General features: G+C 38.8%; 1 protein-coding gene across 1 annotated transcript in view; it reads right to left on the bottom strand.

Moving 5' to 3' along the window:
• LOC139744414 (myotubularin-related protein 9-like) overlaps positions 1 to 19,874 on the bottom strand; it is a 36,141-nt gene that overhangs the window by 2,209 nt on the left and 14,058 nt on the right. Inside the window, exons 4-10 of the mRNA XM_071654853.1 lie at positions 14,859 to 15,004; positions 8,759 to 8,887; positions 6,087 to 6,243; positions 4,874 to 4,978; positions 3,494 to 3,619; positions 1,913 to 2,015; positions 358 to 496 (exon numbers count right to left, since the gene is read on the bottom strand). Of these exons, the coding sequence (XP_071510954.1) occupies positions 358 to 496; positions 1,913 to 2,015; positions 3,494 to 3,619; positions 4,874 to 4,978; positions 6,087 to 6,243; positions 8,759 to 8,887; positions 14,859 to 15,004 (905 nt within the window). The remainder of the gene's footprint in view (positions 1 to 357; positions 497 to 1,912; positions 2,016 to 3,493; positions 3,620 to 4,873; positions 4,979 to 6,086; positions 6,244 to 8,758; positions 8,888 to 14,858; positions 15,005 to 19,874) is intronic.

Genomic DNA, 19,874 nt, shown 5'->3' with positions numbered 1-19,874 from the left:
TTTTGTTAGGCCTTTGAATTACCGACTTTTGCTCCCCGATTTCGGGAGCAAAAGTCGACCAATCAGCGTGTCTGTCCTGCCCGAGCCCGATTTGCATACGGCAAATGCATGCCACAGACCTCCACAGGTGGCAGGCGAACAGGCCGGACACGCCGAGACGAAGGACGTGGGGAGCGCACCATTCCATTTGTCGAATGGAACCCGTTAATATGACTATTCATTAGGGTTCATGTGTCATGAATAATAATGTGTGAAGCAGATCTCAAATGGCCCTCGCGCTGTCGCACTTGGCTGGGTCTCGCTTCGCTCGCCCGTTACAGCGAGAGGGCCTTGACAAAAGGCTAGCGAGATCCCCACCTGCCACACACAGTCCAGGAAGAGGAGAAAGACCGGTCCCGCATACTTGTTCTTGCTCTGGGAGAAGACCGACTTGGCGCACCGGCTGAGGAACGGATGGCCCGCCTGGATCCACTCCCTCTCCACCAGGGCCTCAAACCTGGACGAGGGAGGAAACACAGTGGTCTCTTCTCACATACAACTTGATAAATGAAGAGCTTTATGGCAAAATGAGCTAAGCACCATTTTTAAACATTTGAAAGTACGTCTATCGTCAGATGGAGCAAAATTAAACCTTTCCAGTGATGCCTCACTCATGACATAACAAGGAATATTCTAAAAGTTATGATTAAAAATATCCTACATTTTCTTATTATTTCCTTTGTTTTTTAGCAGCTTTTAACCACAAATATCACAACTTAACAAGAACGGAGACGGATCGTTTTGTGATAAAACTCTTCCAATACCACCCAGAGGAACCCACCCTAGTTGCCATGGCAACACAAGAGGTATCTATCACAGTCATGATGACAAAGGCAATGCAGTCTTTAGTCATTACCGGAAGCTTCATCCGTGTTGACACTGTAAAACGAGGAATGTTCACGTGCAATTTGATTTCGCAAATTTCGCGAGCGCCAACATTCGCGAAATTAAAATGCACGCAGAAGTTCTTGCCTACACAATATGCATTGGATGCCAGCGGCAATTCGCAAAAATTTCATGCTGCGAGAAAGGCCGTCAGCTCCAATTCGCGAAATTTTCATGCTGCGAATATATCGTGTTTTACAGTAATACTGCTCTTATTAAAAAAAGGCAGTAGTGTAAATGACTTCAATTCAGCTCTAAACCCATTTTGGACTTTTGTGTCCACAGGAAACATCAAATGGACAAGCATCTTGTGAAGGGGAGTTACACACTCATCAGGATTCAAACCCTATAGATGAGGAAGTGAGCTATTAACATGCATCCTAATGCACAGTAACAAGGCAAACGGCAAGCAATGTCTTGTCTGCATATCGCAATTTGTGAGTAAAGGGTTTTTCAACGTAAGTTCATTGACCTCTTGACCCTTGACCTTGTTGGACTTCAACAATGTTCAAACTTGACTGGTATCTTTAGGTGATGTACATGTACATGTGGTATGAGTGTCATGGTCCTAGCTCAAAGCTACAGTATTGAAAGGTTAATATCAAGAACACACCACAATGCTTTGAATGCAGTGCCTACAAGGCAAAGTTGATTGACCTTTTGACCTTCGACCTTGTCGGACTTTTGCTCTTGTTGAACTTTTGACCTTATCGACCTTCAACCTTGTCAGACCTTACCCATATATGCTCTTGATCAGTGTTTTAGGTTATGTATGTATGTCTACATCTTCCACTACGCAGGCAAAAAAAAAAAAAAAAAACACCTACAACAAAAACCATCAGTATAACTCTGGTGGACGGACCTTACAGCTCTAAACATCCCTGCAACCAACAGATTTATATTGTGAAAAATTTTGCATTTGCACAACAAAAGGAGGAGTTCGTCCTGGCAATGGCTAGCAATTATCCTGAGGAATGCCACAACTCACCCTCTCGTTGTCCGACAGTCTGGGTCCAGGATGACCTGGGATAAGGAGGTCACCTGCAAGCTTGCGTCGATGCCCTCTGACCCGTGAACCAGCACGGCCGAATCTACAAAACGTTTGCAGCATGCACATACAGGTCAAACTTTGAAACCAAGTACACATGAGACCGCGGAAACAAAAAAACTAAATTTACTGATTTGAAGTTTTTCATCCTGCTCCGTTTTTACCATATGTCCAAAAAAAAATTACAACAGAACACTCTGCAACAATAACTTTAAAAATGGTGCATCAATCCAAAGACAATTTCAGGTATGAAACTTACTATAAAACTTATTATCCACATCCTACAGAAAACCCCATCGAATTTGCTTCAGTGGTCAAAGAGAAAAGAGTTCTGTCCATTGTGTTACACATTAATATGCAGTTCCAAGAGCATCCAAGTGCTAAACTTGGAAGAAAGAGACCCATGACATGCTTCACAATGATCCACATTTCTCTTTGATCACTTAACCAAATAAAATTGGGTTTGTTCTGCATAATATATGTAAGATATTATATTTTTAGAACCCGAAATAGCAGTCAGACAGTTAAATCATATTGAAGTAATCAATGGGGAAATCCGATTGTAATTTTTTTGGGAGACATACTGTACATTCTGATGGTACGTACATGTAATTAAAGAAGAATAAAGATGAACAAAGTCAGGTGAATTCTTTTACTATTTTCTTGCTTGGTGAGCTCTAAACAAGATGGAAATTTTAGTTTGGTGACAAGTGCAATCCCCAAAACAGATAGTATTGAATTCACTCTCTCTGTCCACATAGTGTTAAAACACACACACAAACACCAGACACAAACACCAGACACAAACACTAGACACACTCTGACCCAAACACTGCGTCCCAAGCACTACTATCACGCAGAAACACAGTAGTACTGAACTCAGTTATTCAGTCCACACACTGTGATCCAAAACACACACAAAAATACACACTGTTTCAAAGAAGGCTTGCTTTATCTACCAAAATGTTAAATGGTCAACTCTCACTTTCTTATTATGGGAGTTAAATTGTGGAACACTTTGCCAAAAAATGTAAGGAGAATCAATACCAGGAAAACTTTCCGAAGTAATTTAGCAAAACACATTAAATCTGTATCGACAAGGCACTACAAATCAATAACGTTATAACAGCATTTTAATACGTATTTATTTGTAATTTATTTGTTCATTATGTAACACGTCTTAAAGGACCAACACCTACGGTGAACTAGCACCTGTGCTATCTCTTGGTTCTAATAGCAACCTCACTGTGTACATTATTAGTATCAATTGTATGTTTGATGAAGCTCTTTTTTGATAAATAGTTTTAGATTACTTAATCATTTATGCATTATATATTCGGTATGTTTTTAGATTGTTTAGACAGTTACATGCGCTATGTATCAATGTTAATGTTAACACAAAAGTGTAGTGTTAAATTACCATTATCTATTCAAATTTTCTTGTACAAATGTTGTTGTTATAAATAAACTCAAACTCATAACTTAAACAATCCCAAAGTACATGCACAGTATTGATCTCACTCTCTCTGTCGACACACTGTGCCACCAGGCATGCTGTGGTGAGCGTCTCCTTCACGTGGTGAAGCCAGCCACAGTTTGTCAGCCGACTGATCCACTTGTCGGAGGAACAACCAGTATCCATACAAGCTGAAAAAGAGAGATATTTAATGTTATCAATAATCATCATTTCAACAGTATACACCTTCCCCCCCCCCCCCCACAAAATAATGGTGCAAACAATACAAATATTACAAGTCATGAAGACACAACAGCTTCAAGCAATTCATACACAACATAGGCTAAATAGGCTAAATAAGCATACTGCAACAGTCGTTTCCAGTCCACACCTAAAATTTATTGTTTTATTCAGAGAAGACTTTCTCATACTCTGATACTACACGATAATGTGCAGAAATACTTCAGAGATTTAAGTTTGCTTGTAGTCAACCTTGTGAAATCTGCCTTTCATGAAAATTGAAAACGCTCTCATGAAATCTTTATCACGTGCTTACACTTGTATAGCAATACAAGGCGATATCCAATATTCAGTCTGTCATGAACCAAGATGCATTTCTAAAAATGTAGCCCTACTTATATTTTGACATTTGCACTATTGCACTGAATGAATGAATGAATGAATGAATGAATGAATGAATGAATGAATGAATGAATGAATGAATGAATGAATGAATGTATGAATGAATTAATGAATTAATGAATGTGTGAATTAATTAATTAATCAATTAATTAATGCATGAATGAATGAAGGAAGGAAGGAAGGAGAGGGTACAGAAATCTGTAAGTACTGGAGGGTTAATGTCTTTATTTCCATTAGGATGAAAGGATTTTGCTTGAATCAAATATTGGTTGACGGTGATAACAATACGGACTCTATTAAGTCATTGAATCTCAGACTTTATATTTCTATGGTTTGGATCTGTGTTTCGGCATCATTAGCTATATTATTCTTTGTGAGTGTTTCATAGGGTAGACTAAAGATTCATGGGTGTCATTTGATTTTCATGTTTAACTGTTTGTTCCAAATTCAACATTTTCAAAATTTCAAAAGCCTCTTGATTGGTCAATTTATCACATATTCTTAAACTGGCAACACATTGAAGTTCATGATTTCTCTCTCTCAAATTGTCGATTTCTCTTTTCTTTCTGATTTTAAATTTTATCTGAATTCAATACAAAGTTCCATCTAGGAGTCTTTTTTTTAGAACAAGAAATGAAGCATAATTTCGGAGTTGCCAAGTACATGTTTGTGAATGAGAATAAGAGGACAATTTCTGCATCTAAATTACCCCTCGACTTGATAAAGTAATGATGGTGGGCATACATCATAATCTCAACTTCGATGAAAATGAGTGCATCTGTTGATACTCTCTCCCACCTCACCTTCCAGCAACTTTGTCAGGGATTCCTGGAGAATGCTTGGCTTATCCAGAGGTTTGTTGACTCGTCTCCACTGTGGGTAGTTCACCTCCGTTTCAAAGCCACCCCCTGTCAACACAAATTACAATGCATAACATTGGCTTTAGAATCTCTGCAGTCTGATTGGTCAATCACCATGCACTGATTTTTACTGATCCGCACTGAGCCATGCGTCCGGTAAAATCCAAACGCACGGCTCAAGCATTGTATAGTGTTTTAGGTGTACTGGACGCATGGGACAAAAAGGTTGAATTTCATGAATTTACAGGCCCATTATATAAAATGAATGATGCACAGGCCTATTTCGTGGATCGGTAAGAATTAGATGCTCTAAAACCCACTCGCTGTGCTCGTGGGTTTAAACAGTTCCAAAGTTAACTCAGGTATCCAATTCTCACCGACCCACTCTGTCCTGTGCATGATTTACGTATAAAATACACCACACTTAAAATAGTCTGCATTTTCTTGAAGAAAGGCTCTTTTCATGTGACATTGGGAATTAAAGTTCAGTGCACATTTTATCTGGCTTCAATTCAAAGTAGGCAACAAAAAGTTATATTTGAATATCTATATCTAATAAGAAATAAAGACCTCTAATTGGCACACTTTTCTATGTTGTTGTTTAGGAGTGTCAGGTGATATCAACAGGCGATAAAGACAAGGGAGCTAATTTTGCCAATATTGCTCATTCTTTTGTAGAGGTCCCAATCACCTTGATAATTTATATTCAGGGACTTTGGACAGTGTGTACAACCCTATGGCCCGAATTCACGTAGGTGGTACAAATGAAACCATGGTTTAAACCACGGACAAAAACTATGGAGTGCCAAGTGTCGCACAGAATATTTCGTTACGAAATTGGTCATTTCGTCGACAAAATGACCGTTTTGTTAACTAAAGACGAAATGTTCATTTAGTTACAAAATGTTGTCATTTCGTTACAAAATAATCAGTTCATCGACGAAATGACTGATTTCGTAACGAAATATTCCGTGCGACACTTGGCGCTCCATGGTTTCATTTGTACCACCTTCGTGAATTCGGGCCTATGGGTTTTTTGTGCCAATGAGCACTCAAAGCTCACAGAGGATTAATTGGAAAACATGAGCAACTACATTTGTAGAATTCACACACAGAGAGGGCCATCTACAGAAAACACACAAACAAATGAGCAAACCTTTTGTTCTCGCTGCCATGGCTCCATTGATTGAGCGCGTGTCGATGATGTAACCCCGTTTGCCGACACTGAGGGCAGCATTCAGGAGTCTCTCGTCGTCCTTGCTCCGCTTGGTGTTGGTTCCCGTCATCGGCTGGCCGCTGCGCAGGATGACGGTCTGAGGGTTGAAAGGGAGTCACAGATTTCTAATCAGTGTAAAATGGCACGAATTGGGGCGTAGCAGAGGAAGGGAGTTCGCCTACCTATAAACTGGCACCCGTTACAACAATGGTGTGTGTGGCGGGCAGGGTGAACAAATGTTGGTTGACAGGTTGGGTTAAAGGGATGGTATAGTATTGGTGGAGATGAGGATTGGGCTTTTAACTTCATGCAAGATACCAAGAAACCACTTATGAAATAGTACAGAGTGTACCATTCTAAGAGGAATTCCAAGTTTATATGATGAAACTCCGTGTTGGAATGGCTGAAAAGTAAAACAAAGCCATCCTAATAAAAGGTGGGTCCCAGCTTTTATCAGGATTGCTCTTGTTTGGATATCTCAGCCATTTCAAAACAACTTTTTCATCAAATAAACATTTAATTCCTCTTGAAATTAAATGATCTTTCAAATTTCATATGAGGTTTCTCATTATCTCACCAAAAATGTTAGAAACATGAAGTTAGGTCTCAACCAAAACTACAGTTGTATATGATACCTTTAAAGCATCTTTACACTGTGAGGGCTATAATTATGTTTTGCAAATAAGGTCTCGTGCAAAAAGTTTACATGAGGCTGAACTCTGCATTCATGGATCACATACATAGAATAAGAAAGAGAAATAGAATGCAATAGAATGAGAAATAAATTATACGCCATACATTTGGCGAGACTATTTTCTTTTTCGTTCTTTTTTTGCAAATCAGGACTTTTGCAAATAAAATTCACTGTCATGGAGTACAGTAACGAACAGAGAAATGTATGGCTGCAATTCCCATTTAAAACAGGGTCAGACTTGATATTTTCACATGTTGCTATTGAATTCACAAACTAGAAAAGCACTCCGAGAGCGCAGACCTCCGTTAAGCAGTTACTTTCCACTGATGATCTTGCTCTTCCATAGAGATAAGTGATTTTCACCCACTGAAAAATCGCCCTATTTCCCAATATAGAAGCCTTTGTTACGTCATAAACCCTCAGATGCGCGGCGCGCCTCTCCCCAGCAGAAACAACAGCACGCACTTTAGTGCGCGCATGCAAACCTCAAATACGAGCAGCCTGATCTCCCAAGTTCATTGACCCTACCTGCCAAAATATCAAAAATCCTTCATACTGTAATTCCCCAAAAATTCTCGGATCACTACCAAAAGTTATCCGTTTGTTACTTGTGTCATTCTCAACCTTTCCTGCAAGTTTCATCTCAATCCGTTCACTACTTTTTGAGTTATTTTGCACACAGACAAACGAATGAACGAACGAATGAACAAACGAACGAACGAACTAACTACCTACCTGTAACTAACAAACAAACCAACGGTAACGAAAACATAACCTCCCCCCTTGGCGGAGGTAATAACATCCGACTCCAAAAATTTACATTCAATAAAACCTCCTGATTATATGACATACAATGTATTGTACAGCATTATACAGTTAATCATGACAGAACTAAGAAATGAATTGACCTACATGTAGGCAATATTTGACCTCTGCATGTACAGATGAGTAGCCCACGTAAAGCTATGAATGTGATCTGAGACCCTTTTTATTTTCAGCGACTAGGGCGACTATTTGAAATAAGCACCGTCAACTTGAATAGGCAAAGTTGACTTCGCCAGTCCGTAGACCGGTAAAAATCCCTGACGGGCTGGCGACTTTTCAGGAACTGCCAAATTAACTGGTCTAATATTTAATTCAATAAATCAAATTAATTAAAATAACATTGTAGGGGTCAGAAGAGAAAAAAAGTACAGGACCAGTAATTTTTATGTTAGGATTAGTAAAAAATTGGAAGAACCGACTATCTACTGGTACAACAGGTGCAGATTGGACCAGCAGAAAAAAATAGGTGAGAGTGCAATCCTGATTTTATTATACATCAGTGTGAGTCTCTGTGCTTTTATTCATAAAACCAAGATGGGACTCTGAGTTGAAGAAAAGAAGCAGATTGTTTGACACTGATACCGTAATCTGATCTGATGTCCTCTTCATTTCTCAACCAGCTGAGGACGAGTCCCGAGTATACTTGGGCAAGTGTCTATGGGAAATGCTCGTTGTGGCAAAATCAGTCCATCTTCAATGGGTTAACCCATTGAGGACGAGTCCCGAGTATACTTGGGCAAGTGTCTACGGGAAATGCATGTTGTAGCAAAATCAGTCCATCTTCAACGGGTTTAGTTTCGTAAATCCTCCATTCACACTTCAGTTCCTCCAATCACTCGCCGCATCTACTTTCTATACATCGTTGTCATGTTCATAATATTCTCAACTTAAACTTTTCAGATTCTCAAGTTACATAATGAAACTCTTCACTTCTCTATACGTTGAAGCATACTGTAATAATCGCCTTTTTAATTCACAGCTCACCCAACCAGGATGTGCAGTGCATCAACTCTACATGGAATTACCAAGTCTGAGTGACAATCGGTTAAGTATTTTAAAGTTCTTCTATTACAGATTGTGACTTGGCTCCTACCTTTTGAGATGCGTGCATGTAGCTGAGCACAGGAAACCTGCCTCCATGCCGGAATGCCGCCGACTGAACCAGGGTGTCGTCATCGATGGACTTCGGCACTATCACCGCAGGGGGGTATGATGGGCACACCTGAGGGAGGAAAGGGAAGGGGGGGAGGGGGAGAAGGAGAGATGTGAAAATTCTTCAACGGTCATTGACTGAAAGGTCATCGACCTCACTTGAACATTCGCACCATGTGGGAAGTTTAAATGGATGTGTGTTTAACCTGAATAATTTTCTGGTTCATCAGATTCTAAACTACAGGTTGAGACAAATAAAAAAATGATCTGTATATGCCTTTGTATCACTGTGTTCTTTATCACTACGGACTTTTCGATTGCGTGGACGTGGCCGCCAGTCTTGTACAAAAGCGGCTCGAAATGGCCGCAGTCCACTCGGCACGTCCGCGGTGTTATCACACATTTCAATTTCAGTGAACGCCGTTCGTGACATACTGCTATGACGTCATGGCCCCCCCCCCATCTCATCTAGAGGGCTGGCGAATGGTTGCGCCATGCGATGACGTCATCATGTCATAAATCTCGGGTGGACGTGATATCCATCGAATACGCGTTAGCGATTCTGGCGTTGGACGTGCTGGAGAACCTTGAGCATGCGCAGTTCCTTCAAATGACGTCATTTCCTCGACGGCCACGTCCACGGGGTGAAATTGAAAAAGTCCCTAAGCTGCTGAAAGAGGTGAACGACTGCCTTGAACACTCAGGAGGCAAAGGTACAATATGTGACCCTGCACCTCAAAACAAACAAAAAGTCTCCAGACATAAATTTTTAGTTAAGACCGTATTCTGAAAGAGCAGACTTTAAGCTTTAAAATGATGTATGAATCAAATCACATGGACTCTCCTAACCTATCTAAATAGTGGAAAGAAAGCACAAACTCAGGAAAAGTGTGAACTGAGAAAAGAGGCTCTGAAGTACATTCTCTATTCAAGCGCTTAATCTTTACCAAACCGTGCTGGCTGTGCGATAAATGGGACAAAAAACAGGAAGTAAACCACCAGAGTAACAACAATGAAAAGATTATCAGATTAAACTGAAATTAAGCACGCCTCATTAACACATTCTGTCCATAATTAATCCCAACTTTCAAAGCAGTAGCCCTATCCTCTCAAAAGTTATTAGAGTTGAAAGTGAAGAGTGTGGACAAGGTTTTTCAGAAATGAAAAAGGGATTCTAAAGACACACCTAATCACACTATTCTACCAAAAATGTTCGAGATAAACTGCTAAAAAAACACACTTTCCTGCCCGTTTTATGATACCAAATCTAAGCATAATGTAAAAGAAGACCCGCTCTTTCAGAAAATATGAAAAAGTCAAGTTCGGCTAGGTTGACCCATTTCACGCAATATCAGTGTGTGCGACTTTATGTTCGTTTTGAGGTGCACGGTCACATATGTGTGGCTGGGCGAGATTCCTAATCCATAAGTTGCCTTCAACTGAGACAGTGTAGACCTGGCAATTCTGACTATACCATAAAACCAGGAATGTTCACATGCATGAAACTTTTGCAAATTTTGTGAGGAGCCAAATTTCGTGAAAGTGTTTTTCCACACAATGCATTGAATGCCAGTGGCTTTTTGTGAAAGTTTCATGCTGCAATACAGGCCGTCGGCTCTAATTCACAGCAGTTTTATGCTGCTAATGTTTCTGGTTTTACAACACTCTAGACTGGGCGAAACCTTCAAAAAGTCTTCAGAATGTTAAAGGACAAGTTCACCTTCATAGACATGTGGGTTGAGTGAATGCAGCAATATTAGTAGAACACAACAGTGAAAGTTTGAGCAAAATCGGACAATCTGTTAAAACGTTATGAATTTTTGAAGTTTCTGCTCAGTCACGGCTGGATGAAAAGACTACTATAGCTTGTGATGTCACCTGAGTACAACGATATAAAGAAAGTATAAAGAAAATTCAACATATTTCCATTTTTCTCCCATAACAAAAGTACACTTGACTTCTCTCTTTCAGAGGGCAGGGGGAATAATATTACCCTTAACATACGTCAGTAGCAAGTCGAAGAACTGTGCACTTTATTCAAAAAGAAAAATTTTGTGAAATTCTCTTTTTATTTTCTTTATAAAGTTGTACGCATGTGACATCATATACTGTAGTAGTCTTTTCTTCCAGCAGTGACTATGCAGATACTTAAAATATTCGTAACTTTTGAACGGATTGTCCAATTTTCCTCAAACTTTCACTGATGTGTTCTGCTAATATTGCTGCATTCTCTCAATCCTTATGTATATGAAGGTGGACTTGTCCTTTAAAGTTGGAACATGTATCTAGCCCATGATTTTTTGTTTCTACAAGATGATTCAAGAACATCAAAACGTAGATTCTTAAATGTGTAACTTACAAAATTTGCCATCCCGATATGTGCTCTGGACTTGTACTGTCACTGCCTGGTAATAAATGTTTAAGTACAATTTGTCTCCTACACTGTATATGGCGACCAGGGATGACATTTCATAGCACTTTGTATCCAGTGGAAAAGGCGCTCTACAGATCAACCATTATCATTATAGAAATTATAGCTTATAAAAATAAGCTAAAACATTTTGTTTTCTCTTTGCAATCCAGACTCATGTCTTATGATGAGTGAGGATAGATAAGTTTCTGTATTCCTTTCCCACACATGGTACCCACTGAACCCATTTTGCACAGGTTAAAAAACAGGTCACGACGATGATTTGGTTTCACTGTGTCGACGGACAATGTGCAGTACCTGCAAGAGGATTTCATCGAGAACCTCAACAAGGTTTTCACAATGAACACACACAGAAACTGAGACTATAAACTAGTTCCACTCAAAGGCTCCACAATAGGATGCAATCCCCTTTCTCCTCATCAGACAATATAGCTTGTCAGTAAAAAAACAAACCACTCAGAAAAGCACTTGAATCACAATTTAATAGAAAACAACACTCAACCTTTCCATACATGTAAGCCCTTCATTGAACAATACATGAATCGAACAGGCTATCATATGCAACAGGTACATAAGAATGTTGAACAGCACATGGCAAAAGAGAGAATTTGTGTCACATGATGGTGCAGCATTGTGGGTGCAGTGAGGGCACGCAATACGTTAGAGATCTGTCGGTCGGTTGTGCAATTTGATCCCGAAATGATGCAAGTCGTGGGCTCAAGATAAAGTTGTATCAATCAAGTTAACTGATGTGGGTTGAGTGGCAGTTTGGGAATGCTTAAAATTTACAAAGCAAAGCAAAGCAACTCGACTGCAGTGAGCATTTAACCAGAATGCCTCCACCTTCTCAAACCATCACTATTATCATTCTATCATCATCAAAATCTTTAATGGCCTTTATTTACAACCAGATGGACTGGATTAGCCTTGACCACAGGGTCAAAGGGTCAAAGTAAAAGTCTCCCCTCCTCCCCCCCCCCTTAAAAGAAAAGTCACAAAAATGGAAAAAAAAGTGATGAATGTTTTGACATACCTATCGATATGATACAGACATAATTTTGATGCAACGCCTACACGTTGTAAATAAAAATACAAAACAGGCAGATATAAAGCAACAGTGAAAGGTGTTGTAAAATGCACACAGCAGGAAGCATGGAAGAGTTTGCTCTTTTTTTTTTGCTCTGTGTTCTTTTGATACAAAGGATAATCACACTGCAGCTGTTCAGTGTGGACTCTCCAAGAACTAAAACTACACATACACAGTTGTGAGGCAAACCACACAAACACATTTATTTCCTAATCTCCCAATCAATATCACTCTCATATCCCACCTGAAAATAGAAAAAAAAAAAATTGAATAAAAAGATGGATGGAGAAAGAGAGAAGGAGAGTTAGGCTATTACCAAGTCATAAAAACTTTCAGGTATAAAGCATCAAACACGCCACAATTCCATTTAATAGCAATACAAGTAAACCACAAAAGCACTCGGATAGCGCAGACCTCCGCCAAGCAGCTAATTTCTACCCATACACACATCCTGACGAAAATCTTCCTTATCCGCAATGATACATGTACAGAATCCTTTCTAGCGCCTCAAAGTTGAGTCTATGACCCCGTTTACAGTGCGGGGCTGGGCCGAGCCGCGGCCGAGCCCAGCCTCAATTGCGAGGCCGGGCCCCGCAATTTTGTCCGTTTACACTGCCGGGCTCGGCCGCGCTATTGATTCAAACCTTTCAATATTTTGTCTTAGTGGCGCTCTGCTTGTAAACAAATGCAACTTGGTATTGTCTGGTTTTCAGACCCTTTGCCAAATGAATTCCGTGGTGACAAAGTCGCCGTTCAAGCAAGGGCCTTTGCCAAAGGAAAAAATCCTTTGCAGGACAAAACCACCTTAAACTATACTAGTTTTCAACGTTGAGGGGTTAATATCCTGAACAGCGAAATAGTACAGGCAGAAGGTTTGGAAGCCAGACTAAAATTGGCCGCGCATTTGGCCCAGTTTACGTTTACACTGAGAAAAGGCCGGGCTCGGCCGCGGCCGAGACCACCTCCAGAGTGAGGCCAAATGAGAGGCCAATTTTGGCCTCGCATTTGGCCTTTTGCGCGTTTACACTGAAGCGGGGCTGGGCCGAGCCGCAGCCGAGCCGCAGCCGAGCCTCGCACTGTAAATGGGTATATGTCCCTCACTTTCCTGCTGCATCTAGAGCGCGTGCTCAGTGCGCGTATGCACGCCTCAAATACGTGCAGCTTGAACTCCTTCCTCTATAGTTTAATACCCTGTTTGCCAGTGCTAAAGGATCGTTCAAAAACATCAAAAAAATTCCTGGATCTAGACAATGGTCCAGATCACTACAAAAATGTAAATCATCTGTTTCTTGTGTCACTATCAAATTTTGCTGTAGTAAGTTTCATCTAAAGCCGTTTGAGTTATTTTGCAAACAGACAGACAGACAGACAAACAAACCAATGTCAGCAAAACATAACCTCCTAGACATACACGTACAAACTACATGTATGTAATTTAAGGACAAGTTCACCTTCATAAACATAAGGATTGAGAGAATGTAGCAATATTAGTAGAACACATCATTGAAAGTTTGAGGAAAATCAGACAATCCGTTCAAAAGTTATGAATTTTTGAAGTTTTTGTACAGTACCCGCTGGATGAGAAGACTACTGCAGTGTATGAATAACTTAGATGTCACATGCGTACAACAATATAAGGAAAATATAAAGAGAATTTCACAAAATTCCATCTTTTGAAAAAAGTACACATTCCCCTGACTTGTTACCTACAAATGTTATGGGTAATATTATTCCCCCTGCCTTTAGAAAGAGGCAAGTCAAGTGCTCTTTTATTATGCCAAAAAAGTGAAAATATGTTGAATTTTCTTTTACATTTTCTTTATACTGTTGTACGCATATGACTCACAAGCTGTAGTAGTCTCCTCATCCAGCGGTTCCAACACAAAAATTTAAAAATTTCATAACTTTTGCATCGATTGTCCAATTTTTCTCAAACTTTCACTGATGTGTTCTACTAATATTGCTGCATTTTCTCAATCCATATGTTTATGAAGGTGAACTTGTCCTTTAAAGGAGACCTCCAGATGACTTTTAGACTTTTGCATCTGAACGTCACTGGGTACAGAGTTTTAGAATCTATCATGATTGGGATGGGGAATAAGCATGTTTTTCTAAATTTATTCATAACAAATCACAGTGAATGATGGTGATGGCATTGCAGCTTAACATACACTGTAGTGCATGATTGGGTGCTCAGGGAAGCAGAATAAAAGAAGAAAATATGCATAAATTCTACACAGGTGAAGTGGTACACTGTATTGTGATGAAATGACATTTACTGGAGTATGCGAGCCTCCCATAGGCCATGTCATTATCCTTGTTCAGCATATATATTTTTTTTTCAGAGTATTGTTTTATCTGCTTTAAGGACAACAATGAATTCCCACCAGTTTAAACACGGCACAATCGATATGTGCTATGATATGAAATTACATAAAATTATGTGATATACTCCTTTAAAACTCATGGCACTCATATTCTGCTGGAACATCCACAGTAGCCAAGAAGGATGTGGTCCCTCACCTGAAAGTTTTTGTTGACGTAGCTGATGCGCCAATCTTCGTTGGTGAGGCGCGCAAACTCGTTCTCGGGAAGGAAGGCGTGCCACCCATCCTCCAGGGTGTCAAAGGTCACACGATAGAAGAACGGGTAGGTCAGCGTCACGGGTTCTGCAAGGGAAGCAGGTGCAATGCTCATACATCATCCAGGCATGCATTGAATGCATACTGAGACTCCTTCACAGGTCATCATTTAGAAACTTTAGTGGAATGACTCCCATTGTAATGAACACGGTTACAACAAAATTCCGGTTACAATGAAGTAAACATTCAGGCCACAACATTACCAGCTCTTTGTTTTTTCTTGTTTATTTGTTTGGTTGTAATGAAATTTCGATATAACAAAAGAGAACTGCCGGTCCGGAGGACTTCGTTATAACGGGAGTCCACTGTAGTGTGATTATGTTTACAATGCCTCTATCAGAATATCAATTGAAGGGATTAGTCTAGTAAACATAGTCACTGTGCAATACAAATGCATGTTGACATGTTGATTCAAGATGCCCTCAACATCACTCATTTGGCCAAATAAATATCTCAATAATATACATGTATGTGCTGTATACATATTTTGTGTTAATTTTTCTACTTTTCATCACATTATTTGGATACACACTGTTTTATAGACTACACACACCAAAAAAAAAAATGCAAACCAAGATTTTGTCAATGACATCTTCTGTCAATCATTGCTAAAATAAATATGCTGAAATAAAAATGTGATTAACAAAAACAAAAGACATTGGAATGCCCCTAACTTGCATGTTTATACAGTATATTACTATAGCTGTAATATGATTAGCAAAAGACAATGCAGGGAAATACATGCAAGTTATGCTCAGTCTATGGAAAGGTGCATCCCAATGTCTTTTCTTATTCATTATTGTACTTTCCTAGTGATTGACAGTATGATGTCATTGAGAAAATCTTGGATTGGAAGGTTTGTTTGCGTTTTTCTATTCTTTTCTTTTCTTTTTGTTGTTGTTGTTGTTTTTTCTATTTGGTGGGCACATTCAAGTAACTTGAAGAAAAATAGTATAAAACTAGAGAAGCACTCTGAGAGCGCAGACCTCCGCCAAGCATGCAGCCCATTTCCACCTGCACTGATCTTGTTCTTCTGAGATCAGTGATTTCCACCCAATCACTGCATACGTATTGTACTGCATTGTGTGCTGAAAGCCGCCCGATTCCCCAATATAGAAGCCTTTGTTACATCATAAGCCCTCAGCTGCACAGCGCGCCTCGCCCTAGCAGAAACTAGTTGTAGAGCACGCGCTTTAGTGTGCACATGCAAACCTCAAATACGCGCAGCCTGAACTCCCAAGTTCATTGACCCTACCTGCCAAAATATCAAAAATCCTTCATAAATTCCCAAAAAATTCTCGGATCACTACCAAAAGTTAATCGTTTGTTACTTGTGTCATTCTCAATCTTTCCTGCAAGTTTCATGCCAATCCGTTCACTACTTTTTGAGTTATTTTGCACACGGACAAACTAACTAACTAACAAACAAACCAATGGTAACGAAAACATAACCTCCCCCCTTGGCGGAGGTAATGAACTACAAGATACATTGTATCCGGCACAATTTTAGATGTATGATCATTTTTATAATAGCCATACAATGTAAGTGTTGAACAGGTACAGTATATTATTAATGAATCAATACAAGTCAACATGCATTTGAATTGCATAGTCCTGTTGAAAGCATTGTAGTGATGATTCTGACAAGGGATTACAGAGCTGTTACGTAATGAAATACTCATTTGCTATAATGTCTCATCGCAGGATGTGATTAGAACTCCAGCATACGTGACACACTATATGACACTCTATCACATTGTACTTTTCCAACTGTACATTATAACAGCCACAAGATTTCTGCACTCGGGGCAATGACATCGTCAGTTTGAATATTTGATTCGTTCAAGAATGTTTTCAGCAATGACATTGTTTTATGAAATGTGTGAAGCTTACAAATTCCTTAGTTTTCCTGATTCATGCTTGATCTGGGGGTGTGTTCATCAACTCACGTCTGGCACAGAATTAAGGTTTCCAAACAACTTTCTTGGAAATTTGGGCGGTTAATATCCAAAATTCAAAGCTGTTTTGATTATGGGATTAGAAATATGTTTCTAAAATACTGAAAACAGCGTCTCAGTAGAGTTGATAAAAGTAACATCATTTTTTTCAAACATGTTTAGACTTGGACCTGCCCACGCCAACTACTGCCAACTAGTACACATCTCCACTCCTCAGATCAAACTACACAATGGAGCTGAACTGTGATGAAGCCTTCCTCTTGTTTCACGACAGAGTTGATATGCACCAATTTGACAAGCGCAATCGGAAAGGCATTTGCAAACGCGTTTTGATAGTGGGTATTGAAATGCATCTAAAACAGGGGAAAGTCAATATATGTCGACCTTTTATTGTTTGCTTTAATTGATTTTTATTACAGCCAATCTTAAGTTGGAGGCAAATGTCGCCATTTACGGAAGTACTCCTTTTCGACTATGTGAAGAAATTAATTGCATGCCAAGTTGGTATCACGTTGCACTTGATACTGGAATAAGGTGTAATTATGTCATTACACTATGACAGTAATACTAGGGGTAATGTATACCCTTTTTGACATACAGTGTATGAAGTTCTTTAAAGTGTGGACAGGGTTGGGCATAAACCACAAACTAAACATCCATAGATTGTATATCAATTGCTTCCGTTGGGACAGCCCTGCCATTAAAAAGACAATTTGCGAAAGTTCTATATTATGTGAATTGGGTCTAGCACAGCTACTTGTCATACAACAGAAACCTAATGGAAGGCTTGAATACTTTTAATAGCTCTCCAATTTAATAAGACTTTCATACTCCACTACATTCCCTGCACAATCAAATGGTTAGTACACACATGGTGTATGCAGCACACCTCAGTGAAGGCATTTAGAAGGAAATACTTGCACAAGGTACCTTTGGAACACATAAAGGCACAATTTACAATTTGCAGATGAAACAAACACCCAACATTAGTGCTTCAAAATAGTTATAAAATGTGAGTTAGGGATAAAAACAACCACTGTAAAAATTTAAATTGGTTTAATCGATGTTAAGTATTGTTAAATATGCAAAATGTGGACAATAGTTATAACAGAAATGTTTCCAGACTAAACTGTCCACAGTTACGGTTTATTGTGGAAAAAATACAGGTACACATATCTCCTTATATTTTAGGCTTTATCACGAAAATTCTATATGATAGGGTATTTTGTGTCACAACAGACCTACACATGTGTATAATAGATGTCACATCTTGAAAATGTTTTAAATAACTGTTCTCAAAGGTAAAAAGGACCTTTAAACATCCCACCTATAGCCAGGGTGTTTGAATTGTTTTGAAGGTACTGGGATGAGTCCCAAATACAAGTATAAAGAGTAAAATGAGAGGAAATGAGTGTTGTCCGTCCTCAACGGATTAAATCACATTTGATTATGACCTGCTCTGGACATCATTGTTCAGTCAGTCATCCAACCATGAAACTCTCTCAGATAAACACAGTTGTAATCTAATTAGCCTCAAAACTCTTTTCATCAAGAACCTTCTGCCATTAACCCATTTCAGTAGTAAGACCTGATGGAATTTTGCTGCAGAGATTATCATCTCATCATCACTTTTAAAATTGGCCACTCTGAATTTCACTGCATCAGTATCTTATCTTGGAGAAAAATTGTGCATTATTTTATAGAAATGTTTAAATTCATAAAGTCTGCACAAAGTAAAAAAAAAGTAACATTGCCAATTTGAAACCTGAAGGAACATTCTCTATTCTTTCAAAATGTGTTGCCAATTTAAGGACCTGTTATGAATGTACTTTAGATCATATGGATGGTTCTGCAATCAGAGTAAAAATGGTATGACCAAAATAAGACTGAAATATTAAAGAGATGATCTAATTGTCCCTGATATTAGACACTACAGTGTAGCACTAAATAGTAAAGGTTATATATCTAAGAGGTACAGCAGTGTATCAGCAACTTAGGAATGGTAAAAGGAACTAATGCATTGCAAACACATGTTGACTCAAATACATACATGTACCCTTTAGCATCACTTAGAAATGCGGCCAAATGAATATTCATTCATTCATTCATCCATCCATTTATTTCCATTTCAAACCATTTAAATACAAAAATCAAAACAGTTGCCCTGGTACAATTTATACATTTTGTTAAATGGAGGGATCATAAAAGCACACAAGAGGCTTGTTGGAAATGATCCCCAACAAACATTTATTACATTTCAACATTTCAATTACTGTTAAAGGACAAGTTCACCTTCAGTAACATAAGGATTGAGAGAATGCAACAATATTAGTAGAACACATCAGTGAAAGTTTGAGGAAAATTGGACAATCGATGCAAAAGTTATGAATTTTTTAAATTTTGGGTTGGAATTGCTGGATGAGGAGACTACTACAGCTTGTGAGTCATATGCGTACAACAGTATAAAGAAAATATAAAGAAAATTCAACATATTTTCACTTTTTTTCGCATAATAAAAGAGCACTTGATTTGCCTCTTTCTAAAGGCAGGGGGAATAATATTACCCATAACATATGTCGGTAACGAGTCAGGGGAATGTGTACTTTTTTCAAAAGATGAAATTTTGTGAAATTCTCTTTATATTTTTCTTATATTGTTGTACGCATGTGACATCTAAGTTATTCATACACTGCAGTAGTCTTCTCATCCAGCGGTTACTGCACAAAAACTTCAAAAATTCATAACTTTTGAACGGATTGTCCGATTTTCCTCAAACTTTCAATGATGTGTTCTACTAATATTGCTGCATTTTCTCAATCCTTATGTTTATGAAGGTGAACTTGTCCTTTAAAGTGATTATAATACAAAACTTAAAAACAAAATCATATCCAAATCTACTCTGATGAAAAATAGTAGAAATATCATTATGAAACACTTGG

Source organism: Diadema antillarum, unplaced genomic scaffold (assembly GCF_040938485.1).
Source record: "Diadema antillarum isolate AM-2024a unplaced genomic scaffold, OU_Dant_1.0 seq00001171_RagTag, whole genome shotgun sequence".
NCBI lineage: Eukaryota > Metazoa > Echinodermata > Echinoidea > Diadematoida > Diadematidae > Diadema > Diadema antillarum.
This window is presented reverse-complemented; position numbering and strand designations above follow the sequence as displayed.